This window comes from Typopeltis vanoorti, chromosome 9, assembly GCF_054136105.1.
Source record: "Typopeltis vanoorti isolate ZY-2024b chromosome 9, IOZ_Tvanoo_1.0, whole genome shotgun sequence".
NCBI classification, from domain to species: Eukaryota; Metazoa; Arthropoda; class Arachnida; order Uropygi; family Thelyphonidae; genus Typopeltis; species Typopeltis vanoorti.
Genome location: NC_143557.1, coordinates 109,067,992 through 109,087,616, shown reverse-complemented (window position 1 = coordinate 109,087,616; position 19,625 = coordinate 109,067,992). Strand labels below are relative to the sequence as shown.

At 38.2% G+C, this 19,625-nt stretch overlaps 1 protein-coding gene across 1 annotated transcript; it reads left to right on the top strand.

Moving 5' to 3' along the window:
• The first annotated feature begins 14,940 nt into the window (after positions 1-14,940).
• LOC150103410 (uncharacterized) lies at positions 14,941-18,684 on the top strand. The gene is made up of 5 exons (XM_090398472.1): positions 14,941-15,385; positions 16,293-16,375; positions 16,610-16,690; positions 18,293-18,505; positions 18,583-18,684. Exons 1-5 carry the CDS (start codon positions 14,941-14,943, stop codon positions 18,682-18,684), a joined length of 924 nt encoding a protein of 307 aa, XP_090254598.1.
• The last annotated feature ends 941 nt before the right edge of the window (positions 18,685-19,625 follow it).

The window sequence follows — 19,625 nt, the reverse complement described above, 5'->3', positions numbered from 1 at the left end:
TTAAAATTTTGTTCAAAGTATGCTTTGAATACTTTCAAATTTTATCCATTCATTTCTTGATTGTAAACTGAGTTTCTAAATAAAGTTATTGTTTTAAGGCTTTGTCGTTTCATCTAACCAACCAGAGAAACAGTCATTTAAACATTCTTTTTCTATAAATACCCTGGCGATTTTTTTCAAAATGAAATTCACAAACTGCCTCTACACTCCGCGTCTTATAACTACTTAATGCTTCTAAATGGTAGCACATTTTTTAAACTAGAATGAACTTAAATCCAGTATTTCTTTCCAAAGTTGCAACTCGGCTAAAACTAAATGAACACACTAACAGATAGTGATACTTATTGGTTTAGTAGAGTTAGTGGGAATTTTCAGTTCCCTGCAGGAGATTGAAAAATTTCAACAGATTCGGGTTTGGTTGGGCTCTTATGATCTCCCTGGATAACTCGCCATAAGACTGCAGGTGCACTGAAGTTTTCTTCAGTATACCTTAAAAATATGGACGGTGTGCTAGCGGGCTGAAAGGTTGAGGGACCAATTCAAGAAAATAAAGTATATTAAAGAGCTTAAATCCATGTCTTTAATCGTTCTAGTCGTACAACGTTTTAATGCAAATTGTTTTCAGATTAAGCCAAGAACTCGCTGCGCGGAATTGTCTGTCATCCTTACAGCATGCCCTATTCGATAAGGTTTTCGCAATCATAACGATGTTTTTGCAGTAATCTCCAAATTCAAATACCAAACGATTAAAATGGAACTCTCAGATTTAATTTAATAGCCAGGGATTTGATGTGTACAGCTTATATTCAATGCCAATCACTAAACCTCAAGTGGCATCCTGTACATCTACGGCCCACAGGAACTTTTCGCAGAACTTTCCTTCGAAAAGAATGGTAAAAACTGCACACTTCGGATGTCCCCATGGCAATAATTAGAACTGATTGTCCACTTTATGATCTGCTCTGGTTCAAGAATATGTCCCATTTCATATTTTTGTTCCTCATCACCATCCTGATTCTGATACATTTTCAATTTAATAACAAAGTTGATCAGGTTAATCGCCAAACAGTGAAATGTTCACCAGATTTAAAGTTGCATCTAATCGAATTTCACACTTCAAGATTCAGGAGAAAAATTATTTTCCTGTCTAAATATTTTTGAAGTAAAATTTTCCTAATATAATTAAGTCATTTCTGGTACAAAAGCACTTCAGAATCGGACTAGATATGTTCTGTCTAAACGCTTTATCTACTCTATACTATAAAATGATAAGCTGAAATTGAAAACGGATGTGACGTAGGCTTGAAACGGATGTAGGCTGTAACGTTTATTTCAAGTTATTTGAAACTCGGGGACTACCCTGAGTGTCGAGTCATCAGAATTCAAGAACCGCCCTACCAGTCAGGAACACGGGGGCAGTTGGGCGCCGTAGGCGTCAGGGGGCAGAGCCACCTAGTTTATATATATGGAAGTGAAACATGTACAATAAAGAATGAAATGATTAAACAGCACAAATCAAATTTCTCAGAAAAACAGCTGGATACACCAAGCAGGACAATAAAATTTCATCGTCCCTGAATTGTAAATAAACGATCTGAATCGAATGGACAATAGCAGCCTGCCAAAAATTAATACTTATGAAATAACTGGAAGACCATGAAATCGATGGCATAAGACTGGAGCAGGCCATTTAGCCTAAAATCCATGGTAAGGAAGAACATTACTTCTGCTCATCTCCTAACACTTCATAAATTCAAATCTTCTCTACCTTTAAATATTCTGAAGAGGGGTTGGTATGGGTTAGGTGCGCCATACCAAGAATCTTTATATATATAATGCCAGGATCCATTCCATTTAAATTCTAGGAAAGCTTCTTGATTGGCAATTTCGTTAGCTCGGTCACTTTCAAATCATACGTTTGAGTTTGTTTGTTTGGCTATGAAGTGGATATTTTTTCATTCCAGGTTATGAAGGTGTTTATTTATATTTATGATGCTCTTTATTACAGCTTGCCACATAAGCACAATTTAAAATAAAATGAGTATTTTCGATTCAAAACTTTTAATTTTCCACACTTTATTTTATGTACTTTATTTCAAATTTAAAATTTTAACACCTCCCCCCCCCAAAAAAGCTAACGCCTTTTATTCCCGCAGGACATATATATGGCGCAGAGAGCGTGACGCTTTTCATATTCGCTGTTGTCTGTTTCGGGAGCAGTGATTGGAGAGATTTGTGAGCTATTTTAGCTCGCCCTGAGTGGGCAGAAGTGGTTATTCGTCGTTGAGTGTTAGGATGGCTTTCGGTCTTTTGTTTCCAGTAGTCATTACCGTCATAGTTTCAGGCTTGTTGTATCAGTTGGTTTGGATGGGTAGATGGCTTCATAAAGAATTTTTATGCTAGGGAGCGTAGTAGTGGAGAGATGAAGGGGATATTTATGTCCCGGTGGATCTGGGCGTTCCTGATGAACCACGGGGCGTCCAGAATCATTCGCAGGCATTTGTTCTGTAGTCTTTGTAGCTTGAGGATGTTTGTCTTGGAGGTATGGCTCCAGGCTGGGGAGGCGTATATGACTGTGGGACGGATCAGTGTCTTGTACAGTAGTATTTTATTTGTTGAGATTTGTTGTCTGTTGATCAAGGGGTATAGCTGGGCGATAACGTTTGAAGCTTTGGTGCGTACATATACTCTTGATGTGGCTGTTGAAGCATAATCGCTTATCGAGAAGTATTCCTGGGTATTTTGCTTCAGTTTTCCAGGGAATTTTAGAGTTGAACAGGGTGATGTCTCCTTTGGGGGATGCTCGTCTTCTTGTGAAGAGTATCGTTGTACTTTTCAGGGGGTTTAATTGTAGTCGCCAGTCTTTAAACCATTTTTCTAGATTCAGGATGGTGTCTTGTAGTTTTTTGGTGACGAGAAGTGGTTGACGAGATCTGGCTAGAATAGCCGTGTCATCAGCATAAAGGGCGATGGTGGATGTGAGAGGATTTTGAGGGATGTCTGCTATATAGATGTTGAACAGGATCGGGGCTAGCAGTGATCCTTGAACTCCAGCGAGGATTTTCCTTTGGGTTGAGACTGTTTCATTGATTTTGACTTGCATCCTCCTGTTGGAGAGGTATGATTTGATCAGGTGTATCATGTTTAGTGGAAGGTTAGCGATAAGTTTGTAGAGGAGGCCTTGGTGCCAGATCTTATCGAAGGCCTTTGAGATGTCTAGGAAGACAGCTCCAGTGTGTTGATTCCAATTGAATCCTGTGGTGATGTATTCTACCAGTCTATGGATTTGATGGGTGGTGCTGTGATTTTGACGGAAGCCGAATTGTTCTTCTGGAATGATATTTAATTAGTTGACATGATCTTGGAGTCTGATGAGGATGATTTTCTCAGCTAGTTTCCCTAAATTGGATAGCAGGCTGATGGGACGGTAATTTTCTGGTAGGTCTGGGTCTTTGCCTGGTTTGTGAATTGGGATGATGTCAGCTATTTTCCATGACTGGGGGAAGTGCTGCCATTTGAGGATGGAGTTTATGATGTTTGCCAGATATGCTATGTCTTTGCGTGGTAGTGCCTTGATGACTTGGTTAGTGATGCCGTCAGGACCTGGGGCTTTTTTGATCTTCAGATGGTTGATGATGCCGATTATTTCGGTAGGTGAGGTAGGCATTATAGAACTTGGATTGACATCGGGACGATTTACTGTGAACCTGACTTTACGATGGATCTTGTATATACGTGGCTGATGTTTAGGTTATCATATGCAGGACTGCATTGTTTCTCTAGGTTTCTTGCTATGGCTTCGGCTTTGTTAGCATCTGTGTATGCAAGGTGCTGTTCTGCTTGCAGAGGGGGAGGGATTTGTGCTTGATCCTGAGGTTGTTTAGGAATTTCCAGATAGAATGATCTGCTGTGGAAATGGAGGTGAGCTGTTGTCCCATTGTTGATTCCTGCTGTTCTGGAGAGCTTCTCGGACAGATTTGTTTAATCTGATGAGGGCTGTTTTATCCTGGGGAGCGAGTATTGTGATATCTTTTTCTTTGTCTGTTTTTTCCCCTTATTAAGTCCAATGTGTTCTGGTAGCACTTTCTTGAGTTTCTACCAGATGATGGAGGTTTGGGGGGGGGAGGTGACTGATCTTTGTTCCCTAAGTGAAGTAAGATTGGGTTGTGGTCTGATAATTCGTTCAGTGCTTGAATGCTGTGCTGGTATTTGATGTTGTGTAGAATGGCGATGTCTAGAATGTCGACTGTGCCAGTTGGGCTGTGGTGGGTTGGTTCAGTTGGTCCTGTTACGACAGCGTTGTTTAATCCTGTGTAGCTGAAGAGCATACAGCCATTTTTATTTGTGGTTTTGCTGTTCCAGGAGGGAAGTTTGGAGTTTAACTCCCCAGCGACGATGATGGATTCATTTGTGCCTACTATAGCATCCAAGTCAGAAATAGCAGGGTCTTAGCAGGGGAGTTGTAGGCAGCGTAGATTTTAAGTCTTCCAGTTGAATTTGTGTGGACTTCGAGTTCTAGGTGAGTTCTAGGTTGGAGGTTGGGGGGGGGTGAGTATTCCATTGTGCCTGATGCAGTTCCTGATAAATATGGCTGTACCACTACTTCTGTAGTCCAGTCTGTCGTTTCTATATAGTGTGTAGCCACACCAGTCAAATCCGCAGTTCGCGCATTTGACTGGTGATGTCCTGGGTTTTGAGCAGGTTGCTGTGGGGTGGTTTTGCCCATATTTGAGGCGTTTGTAGTTTGCTCTGCAGAGTTTCTGTGTGTGTCCGTACTTCTGACATCTGTAGCACTGGCCTGACGAGGCTCTTTTTCTTAGTGGTTCTGTTGTGATTTTCAGAACACAGATCGTTGTTAAGTTGTATATGTTCTTGTGTGTGTTAGGTATCTCAACGAGTACTCTTGTCAGCCGGTAGCATTCTGCTAACTTTGACAGGTGGGAGATCGTGGAGGCAGAGGTCTTCAGTAATTTCATCTGTGCAGATGTTTTCTGTTACTCCCCTGAGTACAACTTTTAGGTTTTTCTCCGACTTTAGTGAGTAAGTATGATATTTAATATTTGACTCGTCCATGGTTTTTGTGAGGAGTCTGTAGTCGCCTACTGTGGTAGGCTGGATTTTAACTCCGTTGTCTACGTTTTTTACCCAAGAATAGGCAATTTGGTGGTTTTGCATAATAGGCCTAAGGGCCGTCCAACGTTCTTTTTCCCGTAGAACAATTGGGGGAACTTTTTCGTTGTTGGGTATGGGGAGGTCAGTGATGGGGGCATCTTCTTCCATCCCCTCGTTTATCTGAGTCTCCGCTGTTTTACGTTTTTTCCGTGCATGGGTTTCTGTATCATGTTTTGGAGTGGGAGCAGAGATTATCAGGTTCATCTTCCCTTCTTCCCCTGATGTTGAGTTATCCCCTTCTGTGGAGTCGTCCGTCGCTGAATATAGGTTTAGAAACCCTGGCCACTCTACCTCAAATTTCTTCAACAGTTTTTTGAGGTCGAGCGCTAGCTTTTTATCCAACGATTGGATAAAGTCATCGGGACTTAAACTGGTCATGTTTGAAATATTCAAATACTGTATATGCTTACCTGAGCTGGATCTCAAGGATTTCCGTATAGCGTATAAACACAAAATATAACACACTAAAGGACTATCGCGAGACCGCAATCTCTAATTAACAACACAATCATCAGCTACTTGTTTACCTTCGCTTTCCGCTTATATCAAAAATCTGAATCAACACTCCGAATTATTTTCTTAACCGAGAGCGATTCGAACTCTTTATTCCCTTATAGGGAGTAGCCGAGGCTTTATACCCTATCTGGGTTTTGGAGAATGAGTGGGCAGTTCAATTTCCACCAGTAGCCAATCAGAGATAGTTGGCTCATGTCTATCACTAATTATAGCAGCCACCGATGAAGAGGCTGGCAAACAAGTGCTGCCATCTCTTGGTACCTAGCCCTAACAAGATATGTTACTTGTCTGAAATAATGTGGGTACTACGGTCGATTTTCTTGAGTTTACGGGATAAAAAACCCGTGTTTCCGGGAGGAAAAACCCGCTCTCGAATTCCAAATTGATGCTTAAACAAAATATTTTATTCTTTACGACAGTTCAATGAAGCTGAGTATTAAGAAGCAGAAATAGTTAGGAATATAGCGAGAATCGATACCTAGAAAATTAATGGCAGTTTAAATTCCCATAGCAAGAAATTTCAAATTGCTTTCATTTGAGAACTATTTTCGACTCCACAAACAAGAACTTTTAAGAGTTTTCTGAATTAACCAGTCTCTTATGGAGTTGTAAGGGTTAAACCTCTGGAAACTAGTTTGCTATTTCACTGCTTCGACCATAATTTCAAACAGCCATAAACTTTCTTCCTCAATCACTACAAAACTCTCAAATGCTGGACTCGAACTAATAGTTTATCTGCAGTGCTTGGTACAAAAATGAGTTTAGTTATTGAGCCATCAATTGTTACTCCAATTAAAAGGTGATATGAGAACCAAATAAACGAAAAAAAACCGTTTGAACTCTGCCTACATACTTCGAATATTTTAAATAATCTAGGAGCCTTCTAGAGATCCATGTGATGTGACACTTTTTCAACTCATTTCGTTTTTCAGTCTGCAAGGTGATAACCACCGCAAAAAAAGCTGGTAGTTAAGTTGACAAGCATCAGGAAATATAGCTCTTTTTGTGCATTTTCATACTTGTCCTATCCTATTTAATGTATTCTAATTAGAAGAAACACACGTATAAACCACAGTGAAAATTATTTAATTGTAAATATTTCATCCTAAATATCTTAGGACATCATCAGTACAGTATTTAAACAAAAATTAGGAATAATTTGCATGAGTATGGAATCTCATAAACACCAGGTAACATCACTTCCGCCTACATTCTTCTGCTCATCATCCATCTCAGAAATCTGGCATTATTAAATCACTAGTTTCCAGAGCGCACAAATTCTGCTCCTCTGAAGAATCTTTAAACCAGGAATTAGAAGTTATCAAAAATACAGCCATCCTAAATGGATATAATCCCAAAACAACTCAAAAAATCATCAGTCACTTCTGCATACATCAAACCAGACAGGAAGAAGTCCATACGAATTCCCATACCCTACGTTAAAGGCATCTCAGAACGTCTTTCTAAAATTATGAAGAAATACAATTTTGCCACTTCTTACAAACCTATCAACCAAATTTACAACTTGTTACCTTCTCCTAAGGACAAATTCTCACCCTTGATGTTACCTGGTGTTTATGAGATCCATGCTCATGCAAATTATCTTACTTTGGACAGACAGGTAGGTCTGTTCAGAAACGCATCTCGGAACATCAAGACCACATTCGTCTTCTTAAACCGCAGAAATCTGGCCTCTCTCAACACGGAATTGAAACTCCAAACCATAGGATCCATTGGGAAAAGGCTAAACTTTTACATAGATCTTTATTTAAACATGAACGTTTATACAAAGAAAGTTCTGAAGCCCTACTACACAGACCAAACCTAAACCGCAACGACGTTCTTACTATTCCTAAAGCATGGGAAATTATCATACAAAACTGTGTTAAATAATTAACGTTTTTTTTTTTTTTTTTTTTGTTGTTGTTGTTGTTGTACTACTTTAGCACGTTTTTCATGAGATTCTATTGTAATCATGCGCCCTAACTGTATGTTATTCCTAATTGTTGTTTAAATACTGTACTGATGATGTCCCTAAGATACTTAGGATGAAATATTTACAATTAAATAATTTTCACTGTGGTTTATACGTGTGTTTCTTCTAATTATGAACGCACCACAGGTTTCGTTATTTAAAAAAGTTTTAATGTATTCTATTCATGTTGCGTACATCATCTTGATAGCTTTTAGCTACCAACCTGGTGAATGAAACACTGAGTTCCCTGCTACCGCTTCATAAGAAACTCAGGTGTGTATATATATATGTATAGGAAGAGGAGGAATTAGAGCTGTTGCACAAACTGAATAAGAATTCAGCAGTAGGGACTAATGGGATAACTGACGGGTGCTAAAAGAGTGTTCAGCTGAACTGGCCATTCCTGTAACGAGACTATAATTTGAGTATCAGAACAGGAAAGATTCCGAAGGAATGCATAGCAACTCCATTGAACAAGGGTGGACCAACTATTGTCCAATTAGTATCTCAGGGGTGATGGTAAAGATTTTGGAAAAATTGGTCAGGACCCGCATTCAGAAATGGGTTGACAGTGAATCTCTACTTTGCAATGAACATGATGGGTTTACTAAGGGAAGGTAATCTTTTAGCAACTTGCTCACAATCTATAACAATGTTACCATTGAATTAGACAAGAGGAATGGATACACCATGATACTCTTGGATTTTGCTAAGGCTTTCGACAAATACAGCAGGGTAGACAGTTGCATAAATTGGAGAAAATATGGATTGAAGTATAAAATATTAGCGTGGATAAAAGGATGGATGATTGCCTGATATCAAAAAGTGGTCTATGGGGGGGGGATGTAAGTCTGCAAGATTTGAGGTAACCATGGTGTAGCAAAAATGATCAGTGCTTTGTCCATTGTTATTCAATCTCTACATTAAAGTTCATGGGCCATGAACTTTAACTTGCTATCTTCTAACACTCCAAGATTCCTAGACTAATCAGTTTCTTGTAGATTGATCCCATCAATATAATACATTAGATATCTAATCACGACTGGAATTGAAGCAATAATAACTATCTGCTTTCTGGTAGCTTAATGTATGGAAGAAAACGCCAAAATGCATAACTTTATGTTCACTAATATCCATTTTCCCATGCCCACAATTTCAGCCTATTCAAATAATTCTGCAAGTGCCGCACATCAGCAGCGTTAGAAGATAGCAAGTTAAAGTTCATGGCCCATGTAGCAAATATTGTAAATACAACTCAAAAGCTAAATACTGAAACCAACTTTCACATGTAAAGATAAGGATGTCATTTTGCCTCTTTACAAGGCATTGATGAGACCCTTACTCGGACTATTCTGCGCAGGTCTGGTGTACCGGTTTCCTTTGCGATTCTGATACAGTGGAGAGAGAGAGAGTGTTAAAAATAATATCACGATTGTGGAATACTGATTAAACGACAGATTGAGAATTTGTAGACTGCAGACACTAGCAAACATGAGAAATAGGGGATGATACGATTTAAATGTACAAACTTCTATAAGGGTCATACAGGATTTCAGTTTATGGAATTTTTCATTTTATGGAGAGTAAGGTAAAGGGCAATCTAGTCCTCACCCTGTTGGGTGAGGACTAGATTTTTCTCTTATGTGGTGCGTGATTGGAATGGATTGCCGTTGGATGTGGTATATGCAAGCAATGTGAATGAATTCAAGAATAAATATGATAGCTGGTGCGTGTAGTATGTGTATGAGTCCCTGACTCCCCGGAGGTCTTTCTTAATAATTCTATAAAGGGAGTAGGTGAAGATCCTTTAGTCCTAACCATTTTTGAAGCTCTTTGAAGACGTTGGGACAGCTGTCTTGAAAACCATCATCGACAAGGAGCTGACCCCCCCCCAACGAAGCAAGAGAGAAAGTACGTCAGCCGACTGTCACCATCTGATGGACACCTTAATGTTTATATAATAGTATTTAATAGTATCCTATGATCTATTTTTGTTTAGATGCTTAGTTAAAATAGCAAGTTTTGGGGAGAAAGCCCTACTCGCCCACAGAGAAGATCTTGCTAACTTGGAAACAAGCTGAAAGACCTAGGAAAAGTTATTCTAATTGGGGGACTGGAATTGGTCTGTTTTCTTGTAGTCTTGTTTGGAAGAACACGTCATTTTTGTAAGGCTACGCAGACACTTTTTTCAAAATTTATGGATTGTAATGTGTTCAGTTTAAATCAATTTAAGGTAAATAAAAAACTTCATCATTCTGAATACTCAGTTTCATTGAAATCCGTACAGCTGGAAACCCGCATATACAGACAGGCCTGGTTGTCCGAATGGATAGGTCATTCACTCTCCAACCGATAGAACATAGATTCGAATCCAACTGCACTGTTGGTTGGAGAGTGAATGACCTATCCACTCGGACAACCAGGCCTGTCTGTATATGTGGGTCTCCAGCATATACCCAAAGACATGGATGGCTTTGGGTATAGACAGTTTCTATCACTTTTGTTGAGACCACCATCCTTCTTAATGGAGATATGAAATGGCTTGCAAAATTCCATATTTTGTTTTGGAGCCGAAGCCAATGCACTTTAGTAAATTGTATGAAAGATTTCATTTGTGGGTGAGATTCCTATCAAAATGTTAATGAGTGAAGACCAAGCTACTTTAATAACAGATTGCTTATACAACGCTCACTTCTCTGACAACAAAGCTATTCTACTGACAACAAAACTCATCAAAGAGATAAAAGGAGTTAGATCATCGCTTAGTATCGCTTCAAAATAGCACAAATGCTAGATGTCTTTTCTCCTCCAAGTAAATGAAATCTATAATATGAATCATAAGACAGTTATGTAGGCTAAGAAAGTTGTTGAATAAAGGAACTTCTAGGTCTTTCAGCCGTTTCTCAATTTCGCCGATCTTCGGCACAGACAAAAGGTAGTACCCGAAAACTAGGATTATTAGCCTCTCCACTTAAAAAAATCGATCCCAGAACTCACCTTATTTTAGACAGCTATGTATAGTATTAGGGTGAGACCACGAGATGGCGATTATTGTCTGCTATACCCTCTTCCCTTGATGCCTGTGATAATCAGGATAGCTTTGTGGCAGCAGTCAGTGATGGATGAAGATATATTTCTTACTATCGTGTCTGAGTTTTTGCAGAGGTCTGAATTAATGAATACGAAATGCAACTCGCATCCAAGTGCAGAAGTAACGGAGAGGGAAAAGAAAGCTTTTCATGACATTTCTAGAATTTTTAATAATACTGAAAATGGAACCGAAAAAGCTTCTCCTATCCTTGGAAAAAAGTGAACCAGTGTTTACCATGAATAATATCTTTGAAGATTTAACCTGCAAACTTTAAGTACAACAGTCTAGGTTTTATAAGTTGTTAGATCCATCACAGATATCTTTACAATATCAGTCATGGATCTAACAACTTATAAAACCGAGACTATTGTACTTTATTTTTCATAGTTTGATGGAACGTTAGTTTCATAGTTAGCTTCATAGGTTAGCTTCATAGTTCGTTTCATAGTTTGATGGAACGTTGTAACTTCTAAATTATCTGCAACTTCTAGTTATTTTGCAAATGATAGAATTAAATCTTTGTGTTGATGATGTACACAGTTGCCACCCAAGATTTCTAAATCGTTAAAGCAAGAATATGCTCGATAAGGTGGATTTACATCGTGCCATAGAACATTTTCTAAATATTATAACTTGTATTGGTATGATATGCCTGAGGTGAGAAATTACATAGGATCTCATGTAATTGTTATAGAGCTTATGACTGACTTCGTAAAACAGAAATTTCACACGATAATATTCGGGGAAATAAGATTTTAGTAATACAGAGCCTTATCAACTTTACCTATACAAATTATTACAAGGTGTCTTCATTTTTAATAAAAATCTCTGGAGAAGATATAGATGAAAATGAATTTTTAACTTAAGAATAATGTATATTAGGATAACCAAGTAATTTTATAAGTTTGGTTATTTTTACTCCTAATCCCAAGTAAGCAAACAATTAAGTTTGCGCCTGAAACGTAGTTCAAGTCTATCAATATACTCTCCCTCAGTTTCAATACAGCGTTTGGCATGGTCAATTAATTAGTTATATGAGTTTTTTATATCGGTTTTTGGGATACTGTTGAAGGTCGTGGTTACTGTCGCTTGAACCTTTTCAATGGTGTCGTATCGCTTTCCTTTCATCGCCAAACGAAGTCTGGGGAAGAGAAAGAAGTCACAGGGCGCTAAATCAAGTGAACACAGCAAGTGATCCAACACACAAATTTGGTTTTTGCTCAAAAACTGTCTCACAATGTTCGAACGATGAGATGGTGCAAATCGCGAATTCAATTTACGAAGGCCCAAATTCTCGGTGAAAATGTTGTGCACAGTTGAATTTCGAATCCCCAATTCATCTTCAATCAATCTCACGGACGATTTCGGTTTTCTTTGATGAAATCAAGCACTTTTTGGATGTTAACTTCTCTTAGTCCAGTTTTTGGACGGCCCAGCTTTTCGTTGTCCTCAAGCGTCTCACGACCACTTTGAAATCGCTTAAACCACTCGAAAACTTGAGTACGGGATAAGCACTCATCACCGTATGCTTGTTTAAGCATTTGATGGGTATCGGTAAAAACCAAGTTTAACACAAAAGTCAATCGCAGCTCTCTGTTTGAAACTCATTTTCCGACCGTTCGTCAAAACACACTGTCACTCTTGGCACTATAACTCGGCTTCTAATGAAACAAATGTCATAAACAGTTGACACAACACTAATGAAGGTTGCCGCATTCGACAACAAAAAGATACAATAGGAGGCGCCACTAGCCACTAGTTTCTTCTATTTTTGAAAAGTTCGGTTTCTTTTTGAACAGAGGATGTATATATATATATATATATATATATATATAACGTCATGGTTTAGTAGGGCACGTCCATCAATGGACCACGCCCCATTTAACTGAAATAATCCATTCCATTACCAAGCCTCCACCAAACTGGAGAGTTGGAACGATGGTCCTGCGGAACCTTTCCCCCGGATAATCTCCAGATCCATCTACGGTCCAGTAACGGTGTGAAAGACCCCAGTGAAAACGTCATTTGGCAGCAAGGGGGGGGGGATGTGTTGCTTGTTCTCAAAAGCTCTGCCGTTGTAAACTAAAGAGTGCATCTTTCTCTGCGGACAGTTCTAGTGCTGACAGATGTCCCTGCAGCATTTCTCAGGTGAATGCGAGGTCCGTCGCTCATGACGTGCGGGATGCTCGAACATTCCGCGACAGAGCTCGTCGATCTCGGTCAGTGATTGTCGGTGGCCTTTCAGGGCGTTTGCCTGCTATGGTAACACCTTCGACTTTCCTTCTACGAATGACATAAGCAATATGAATTTCGGTATACGGAGATAGGTGGCATTGTCTACAACAGAAAGACCAACTGATGTGACACCCACCTAACATCGAGCACAGTACAAAACATTCACTATATCCGAGGTTTTATTACCAGACTTATGGTGTTGGAGTGTAGCTCTTGATTTACGAGACACTGAGATAATATCATCACTTTATTCCAAGCTTTTGTTGAAAAAGTTGAGTGTATCCATAGAAAATCATGGAATCTTAAATTAATAGTAATATATTATAGGAAAATCCCCCCCCCTACACACACACACGTTCACCAACACATGAAGCTTTGCACTAGCAATAACATTGACATCATGTTTATAAACGTGGTTTCCACCCTATTGTATAATTTATGCTTCTGTTTTTGTCTGCTCTCTTCATTTATGTTGTTAACTTTGTCTTCAAAGCTCGGTCTGTGTTTACCTTCAATACCGTACTTTGGCAATTTTAAGTTTTCTTGCGAAGGAAATTTGTTAACTCTCTACAGAGGGCGCTGAAAATCGAGACAATGAGATATTTATAGTAGAAGGAGGCGTTTAATTTCATTCATCGCGATGGGTAAGTGTTTTTTTATTCCCGAGATCCCCCCCCCCCGTTTTTTTAACGTGGGAAGAAGAGTATAATACCTAAAGCAGATGATTTTAATGTTTATTGATGATATTTTGAAATCTGCCAACCTCTTTTGCATGTGATGTAAATGCACAATTTGCGTAAGAGAAATAAGCGTGCAAATTTTTTGTACATAAGCTTTTGTCAAAAATTATCTTTTGTGAAACCTTACTATATTCCCTTACATTTTCTACTATATCTTCCCTATTTTATTTAGTCGCCTAAATGCAATTTGCAGTACTTTTACTGTAGGAAATAATGGACTACTTCGCCTATAAGTCTACAGCTATAGACAACTTAAAATAAGTGAGGAGTGTGAGATTTGTAACAACGTTTTATTCTCTAAAGTAAAACCTCTCGGCATCTAATGCTTCTAGATTATGTAAATGTTTGCCTACCTGCGACATCTAAAGTTCCCAATTTCATAGATAGCATGCACATAAGGCTGTCAAAACTTTTCTTCCTCCGCTAACAATCTACCATTACATGCATCTTATGAACTTTCTGTAAATATTACTGGATAAGTACTTCGGGCTTCATAAGCTAATGTGACTTATGGTGAACTAACCCGGCACATACTCAATCCTTGAGAATTGTTCTAAAGCTTGCCATTCAATCTCAGATTCCTCTAAGCAGCGGTTCTAATTCGCTTGTCTCAATAGACAAACTATATTGCTTCGACAATGAGTTGAAGATTCTAATTTGCAGAAGTATTTTTATAAATGGTGACTTATTCAAATCTTGCTACCACCCCTCCCCGAGTAAGTTCAGACTATGTTTGCGCATGTGGATTTTAGTGACTAAATCCCAAGTTTCTGGACTAATGAACGTGAGCAACAGCTTTTTTTTTCTAAAAGCTAAATAGTCCTAACTCCCTTCGTTATAGAATTCATTGCGACCTCGCGGGAGGTCTAACACGAACAAGTAGGTAAAAGCGAAGGCTTCTAATCAGCCGTGAAGCATATAAACATTTGTTAAGAATGCTGCGTTTCGTCTCCACTCCTCACGAAGGGGAAAAGTTCCGCTTAAACTTCTTTGCCACCGTAGATAGACCCTGGTCTCGAGTTCCAAAAATGGAACTTCTCAAGAGCTAAGTAACCTGAGGAAAGTCCTTCCCCTATCGACTTTCCTTTGATGGAAAGTGTTCGTTGATGTTTGCCTTAATTTTTTTTCTAGAATCAACTCGTTAATTCATACAAACTAGTTCCTAAGTTACTTTTCCCGTTCCAGCTGAATCTGCTCAAGTGCCGACCGAAATGGAGACTCCAGAGACTTCCGATCTTCCCAAGTCAGAGGAAGATAAAATGGAGACTCCAGGGCCTTCAGGAATTCCCAAGTCAGAGGAAGATAAAATGGAGACTCCAGGGCCTTCAGGAATTCCCAAGTCAGAGGAAGATAAAATGGAGACTCCAGGGCCTTCAGGAATTCCCAAATCAGTGGAAGATGAAATGGAGACTCCAGAGGAAGACGAGGAAGAAAATGACTGGGTCGAGGTCAGTAAAAGTGACGTGGAGGAATTCGAGTTTGTGTCCACACTAGGAAAAGTTCCCTTTGTGGACGCAACGAAACGTTATCTGTTTGATATGTACGAAAACTGGAAAGGGAATCCACTTTTATCACCAGCCTTCAATGCGACCGAGAAAGGCATCCAACTGGCTGCTCAGAAATCAGAACCGTTTGTCAAGAAATACAATCCAACTCGTAAGTATAGACAATTTTACTTTGAGCAGCTAACTCTCGAGGTAGTTTATATCCCAATGACTTGCGCGTTTGATTTATATCTTAGTTCGGAAATGAATCGGGAAATTAATTCCCTTCGCGTCTATCTCACATTGCAGGTCTTTTCGGTGGACGGCTAAAATTTAAGCCGTCGGTGAGCAACATTTGCTATTAAATGAGCAGATTTTTCAATCCTAAAACAAAGCATATAACAATGCTTCTACTAATAGCCAATTAGTAGACTTCAAAGCTGAAGTCGATATTTAAAATCTACGTAGAAAGTAATCGTATAAAAAAAACTCGAAATATTCAATGACAAAAAATCGTGAGATTAATTTGACGATCTGAAGTCTTACGGAAATTTAATCTAACGAACATCACGCCACACTTTTCTTAGGACAGCTTTAAGACTTCTGTGAAAACCAAGGACTTTAATTGCTTTAATTGGATAAATAAGCCCAGAAACAACATTCGGAAAATATAACTAGCAAAATCCATTTTTGCTCAAACAGTTTGCTTCTGTACAATCGTGCTTGTATACTTCTCGAAAATTGACATTTTCATTATGAAATTATCACTTTAAATTTTTTTATTTTTAAACATACTCTAATCTTAAAGGAATTAAGAACTTGTTCTGAAGCGACACGAACTTTTTAATTTTGTTCAAACATCGATTCATTGACTGGATTGCCACGACTTATTTGAGCAAAGTGTTCGAGTCTGCATTGGCTCGAACGTCTTTTAATAGGCTATTCTGCCAGATTTTTCCATCTGGAATAACGCCGTATACAGCTGAATTGTCTTGTCCTTTGATCTTCAATATTACTAACTCTTCATAAATGATTAGTGTTTATTTATTTTCCTAATAATAATACATTACTTTTGCTAGTGAAAAAGGTAGACAAGATCGCTACTAGAGGACTGGGAGTTGTCGAACAAACAGCTCCACCGGTTCTTGGAGCCTTTAATCGGGTAAGTCTCTTAGTTTAATATTATGTCTTTAAATATTTGAATCATTGCATAAAATGTAGAACAAATTAGTCAGTAAATTTATACTAAAGTAATTTCGTCTTGAGAAATTTTAATAACTAAATTTGGTTTAAACACTAAATTTAGTTACTGCAATTAAATGTAAACTGGCCTGTTTATCTAAATGTTTAATTTGAATCTCAGGACAGGCAATACAAATGGATTTCTTTTTTCCAGGTAATATCCGCAACCAGCAGTGTACTTACTTCTACTGTGGATACTGCTCGATACTTCTACAACCAACTCTCTGGAGGCAACGTAAGTTTATTAATCGCATCTTTACGACCAACAAGAATCGCGATGTTCGAATTGGTTCATTTTTAAATTTGCATCTCAAAGGCATAAACGGTACTATTTTTACAAATTTGGAGGAAAATGTGTCTATAGAATCTCGCTGTCTTTTGGTGTGAAGGCACTTAACTATAACCAATTTAGACTTGTTTCCTGACAACTTCTCACTCAAATCCCTGGTCTTTCCTGGTATCTTAATGATTTTGTCACTACCCATTTGTCTTAATGTTGCAATCTGTAGTATCAACTCGATAAGCCAACCGGTAAGGTTAATTTGAGCATTTGCCTTGTATACAATTCGATTTCGCTATGAATGTTAGCTCACATCGCTACATGCCTGTCATTTACATATTGAAATAGCTGTAGTAGTACGACACGAAAGATTCTTTCCCTCAATACTTAAACGCGATACTATTGCAGAGATCATAATCCCATCGACCATTAAAAGTTCCGCTTCTCCCTAGCGATGACTGGCTGTGTTTTACTGAAATTCCAAACCAACCAGAAAATACTTGCCATCAGGCTTTAAAAAGTGGATTTATTTCAGATGTACAGATTACGATTTAATAGACTCCACACAATAAACCACTTCTAAGCATCAGCACTTTGATTCCGCATGAATCAAGTTAGTGGCTGACCACTAAAAACCTTAAATTCCGTGAACAATTAGTAAACTTCTCTTTAGGCCTTGATCCAAGTTTCCATCTTCCAGATGCTAAAATCCTCGGTGTTCTAACAGCATATCGTAGACTACATAGGTGGATAACGCCTCAAAGCTACTTGTTAGCATGTATCTCAATCTGAAGAATCGGTTTCTGAGTACGGGGTCTTCATACGGACAAATTTAACATTGGCCTCGTAGCTTTAGTTTCTTCAGTGGCGATGCAAAACCAATTATCATTCCAAGATAATGTCAATTTTTTAAACTTCAGGATTGTCCGGAATTTCATTATTTAACCCAAATGCTTTTTTTCCTACAGTAAAATGTTCTTTCACAAGTTATAGAAATTCTTGAACTAAAAATGATGGCACTTTTTTTAATAAAAGTGCCAACTACTACTGGAAGTACGAAGCACCCTTAATTTTAGAAATTAGAGGTCAGTAGTAGCTCCAAAATGACTATTTCAATGAATTTGTGAAAAGACTTTGCCCAGTAAAATAATTTCGGTAAACGTCCATGATCAATTAAACTTTTAATTCTTCGTAGATCGAAGCGCTCATGCGCGTTCATTTTTCACTCAAAGTAAACTCGAATCTCCTGGACCGGTATTTCCACAAACTTATTTTTGAACTTATTTCAATTTACTTTTATTAAAATAACTTAATGTAATTTAAGTCTTAAAGAATTAAACAATCTATTAATTTGCCAAGTGGCATTCATCACTGGGAGTCGCAACATTCAACTTAGCACTTTAAGCTGAAGTAACTGCTTTTAGTTTTAAACTAATTCTTTAAACACTGATTAGTTGTGTAAAATTCCATATATAAATCTGATTTCTATCAATGTATAGAATTTTTTAACTCGATTCGTTTTGAATAACTCCAGCTATTCCTTCCAACTCAACGCAGGCGAATAGGCCAGCTGCTCCAATCAGACATATTCCAACCCCAGAAGAGCAAAGACAAATAGAAGAAATAACAAGACACCTCATGCCGATGGTGAATTTTGCAACAGACTTAGGTATACTTTTTAATAAAGCAGTAAGCGTCTTGGATTTCAACCCAAGACCTGAAGGAGCACGTCGTCCACGCCCTTTAACTCGTCGACAAATTTTAATACAGGTAAGTCGTGAATTTAAACGAATTCTATTTTGAATAGAGAAAATGCCATTGTCTGAACTTTTTATTTTCCTCCTTAGAATGCCATCCGGGCCAGAGCAAGAGAACAACACGAAAGAAGTGAAAATACTGAACCAGGCCCAAGCACGTCCACTGCTATCGCTGAACCACCTGAACAGTAGATGGATTATGTACAGACCGAAATCTTTTTTCGGGAAGCAAGTGAAGAATGGGCGCTGGAAGCCTTCAAACGATGAAATGTTGTACATTATTTTTTTTTCGCATTTTACCCATTCGTTTTTGGTTTTGTAAAACTATTTTCGTAATTTGAAATTTGTTTAAAGCTATGATGTGTTTTGTGTTCCTTCTAATCAAATTGGTCCATTTACACCATCCCAATTTAAAGTAACCCCTTTGAAAATTTTGGATATCCCTAAATAACTGGTGATACTCCATGCATACCCTTGAGTACACTACTTGAAGTGACTCTTAAGAGCTTGCTGAGGAAGCAGCTGGCTTAATGAGTTAAAATGATTCCAGGGTTTTTTATTCCGATTAATTCGGGAATCAGTATTAATCTTCGATAATCTCTTAGTTGTCCTCGAACGTTACTATTTTACAGCATGTGAACATTAACAAGAGCTTAGAGTAAAATATTACTAGACTTTATTTAACATGAGTCGGGTGCGCTAATAAGTTCATTTATATTTTACTTAACAATACAAAAATGGTCGAGTGTACAGCATTAATTTCCTTGTAGGTTCAACAACACTAAGTGTTGCAAGTGGTAACTTGCATATATTTCAAACTTTATGGGGGGAAAAGATTACGTATTAGCAGAGCCATTCAATCAACGGCTGCCATTTGCATGCATGTGACTCCCTCCTTAATCTTGCAGTGTTAAATTCAATACTAGATATAAAATCGCTCTACAAAACCTGATACTCTTTTGGTATTTTTTATAAAACTAGGGCACGTATATTGAATCTAGAATGATTCAACTACCAGCCTATACAAAACGTTAACCTAAGCTTTTAAGCATGGAAAAAGACAAACACAATTGTAATTGAACTAATCAAATGTCGAATGATGAAATTGTCATTAGGGACGACAAAATCTGTAC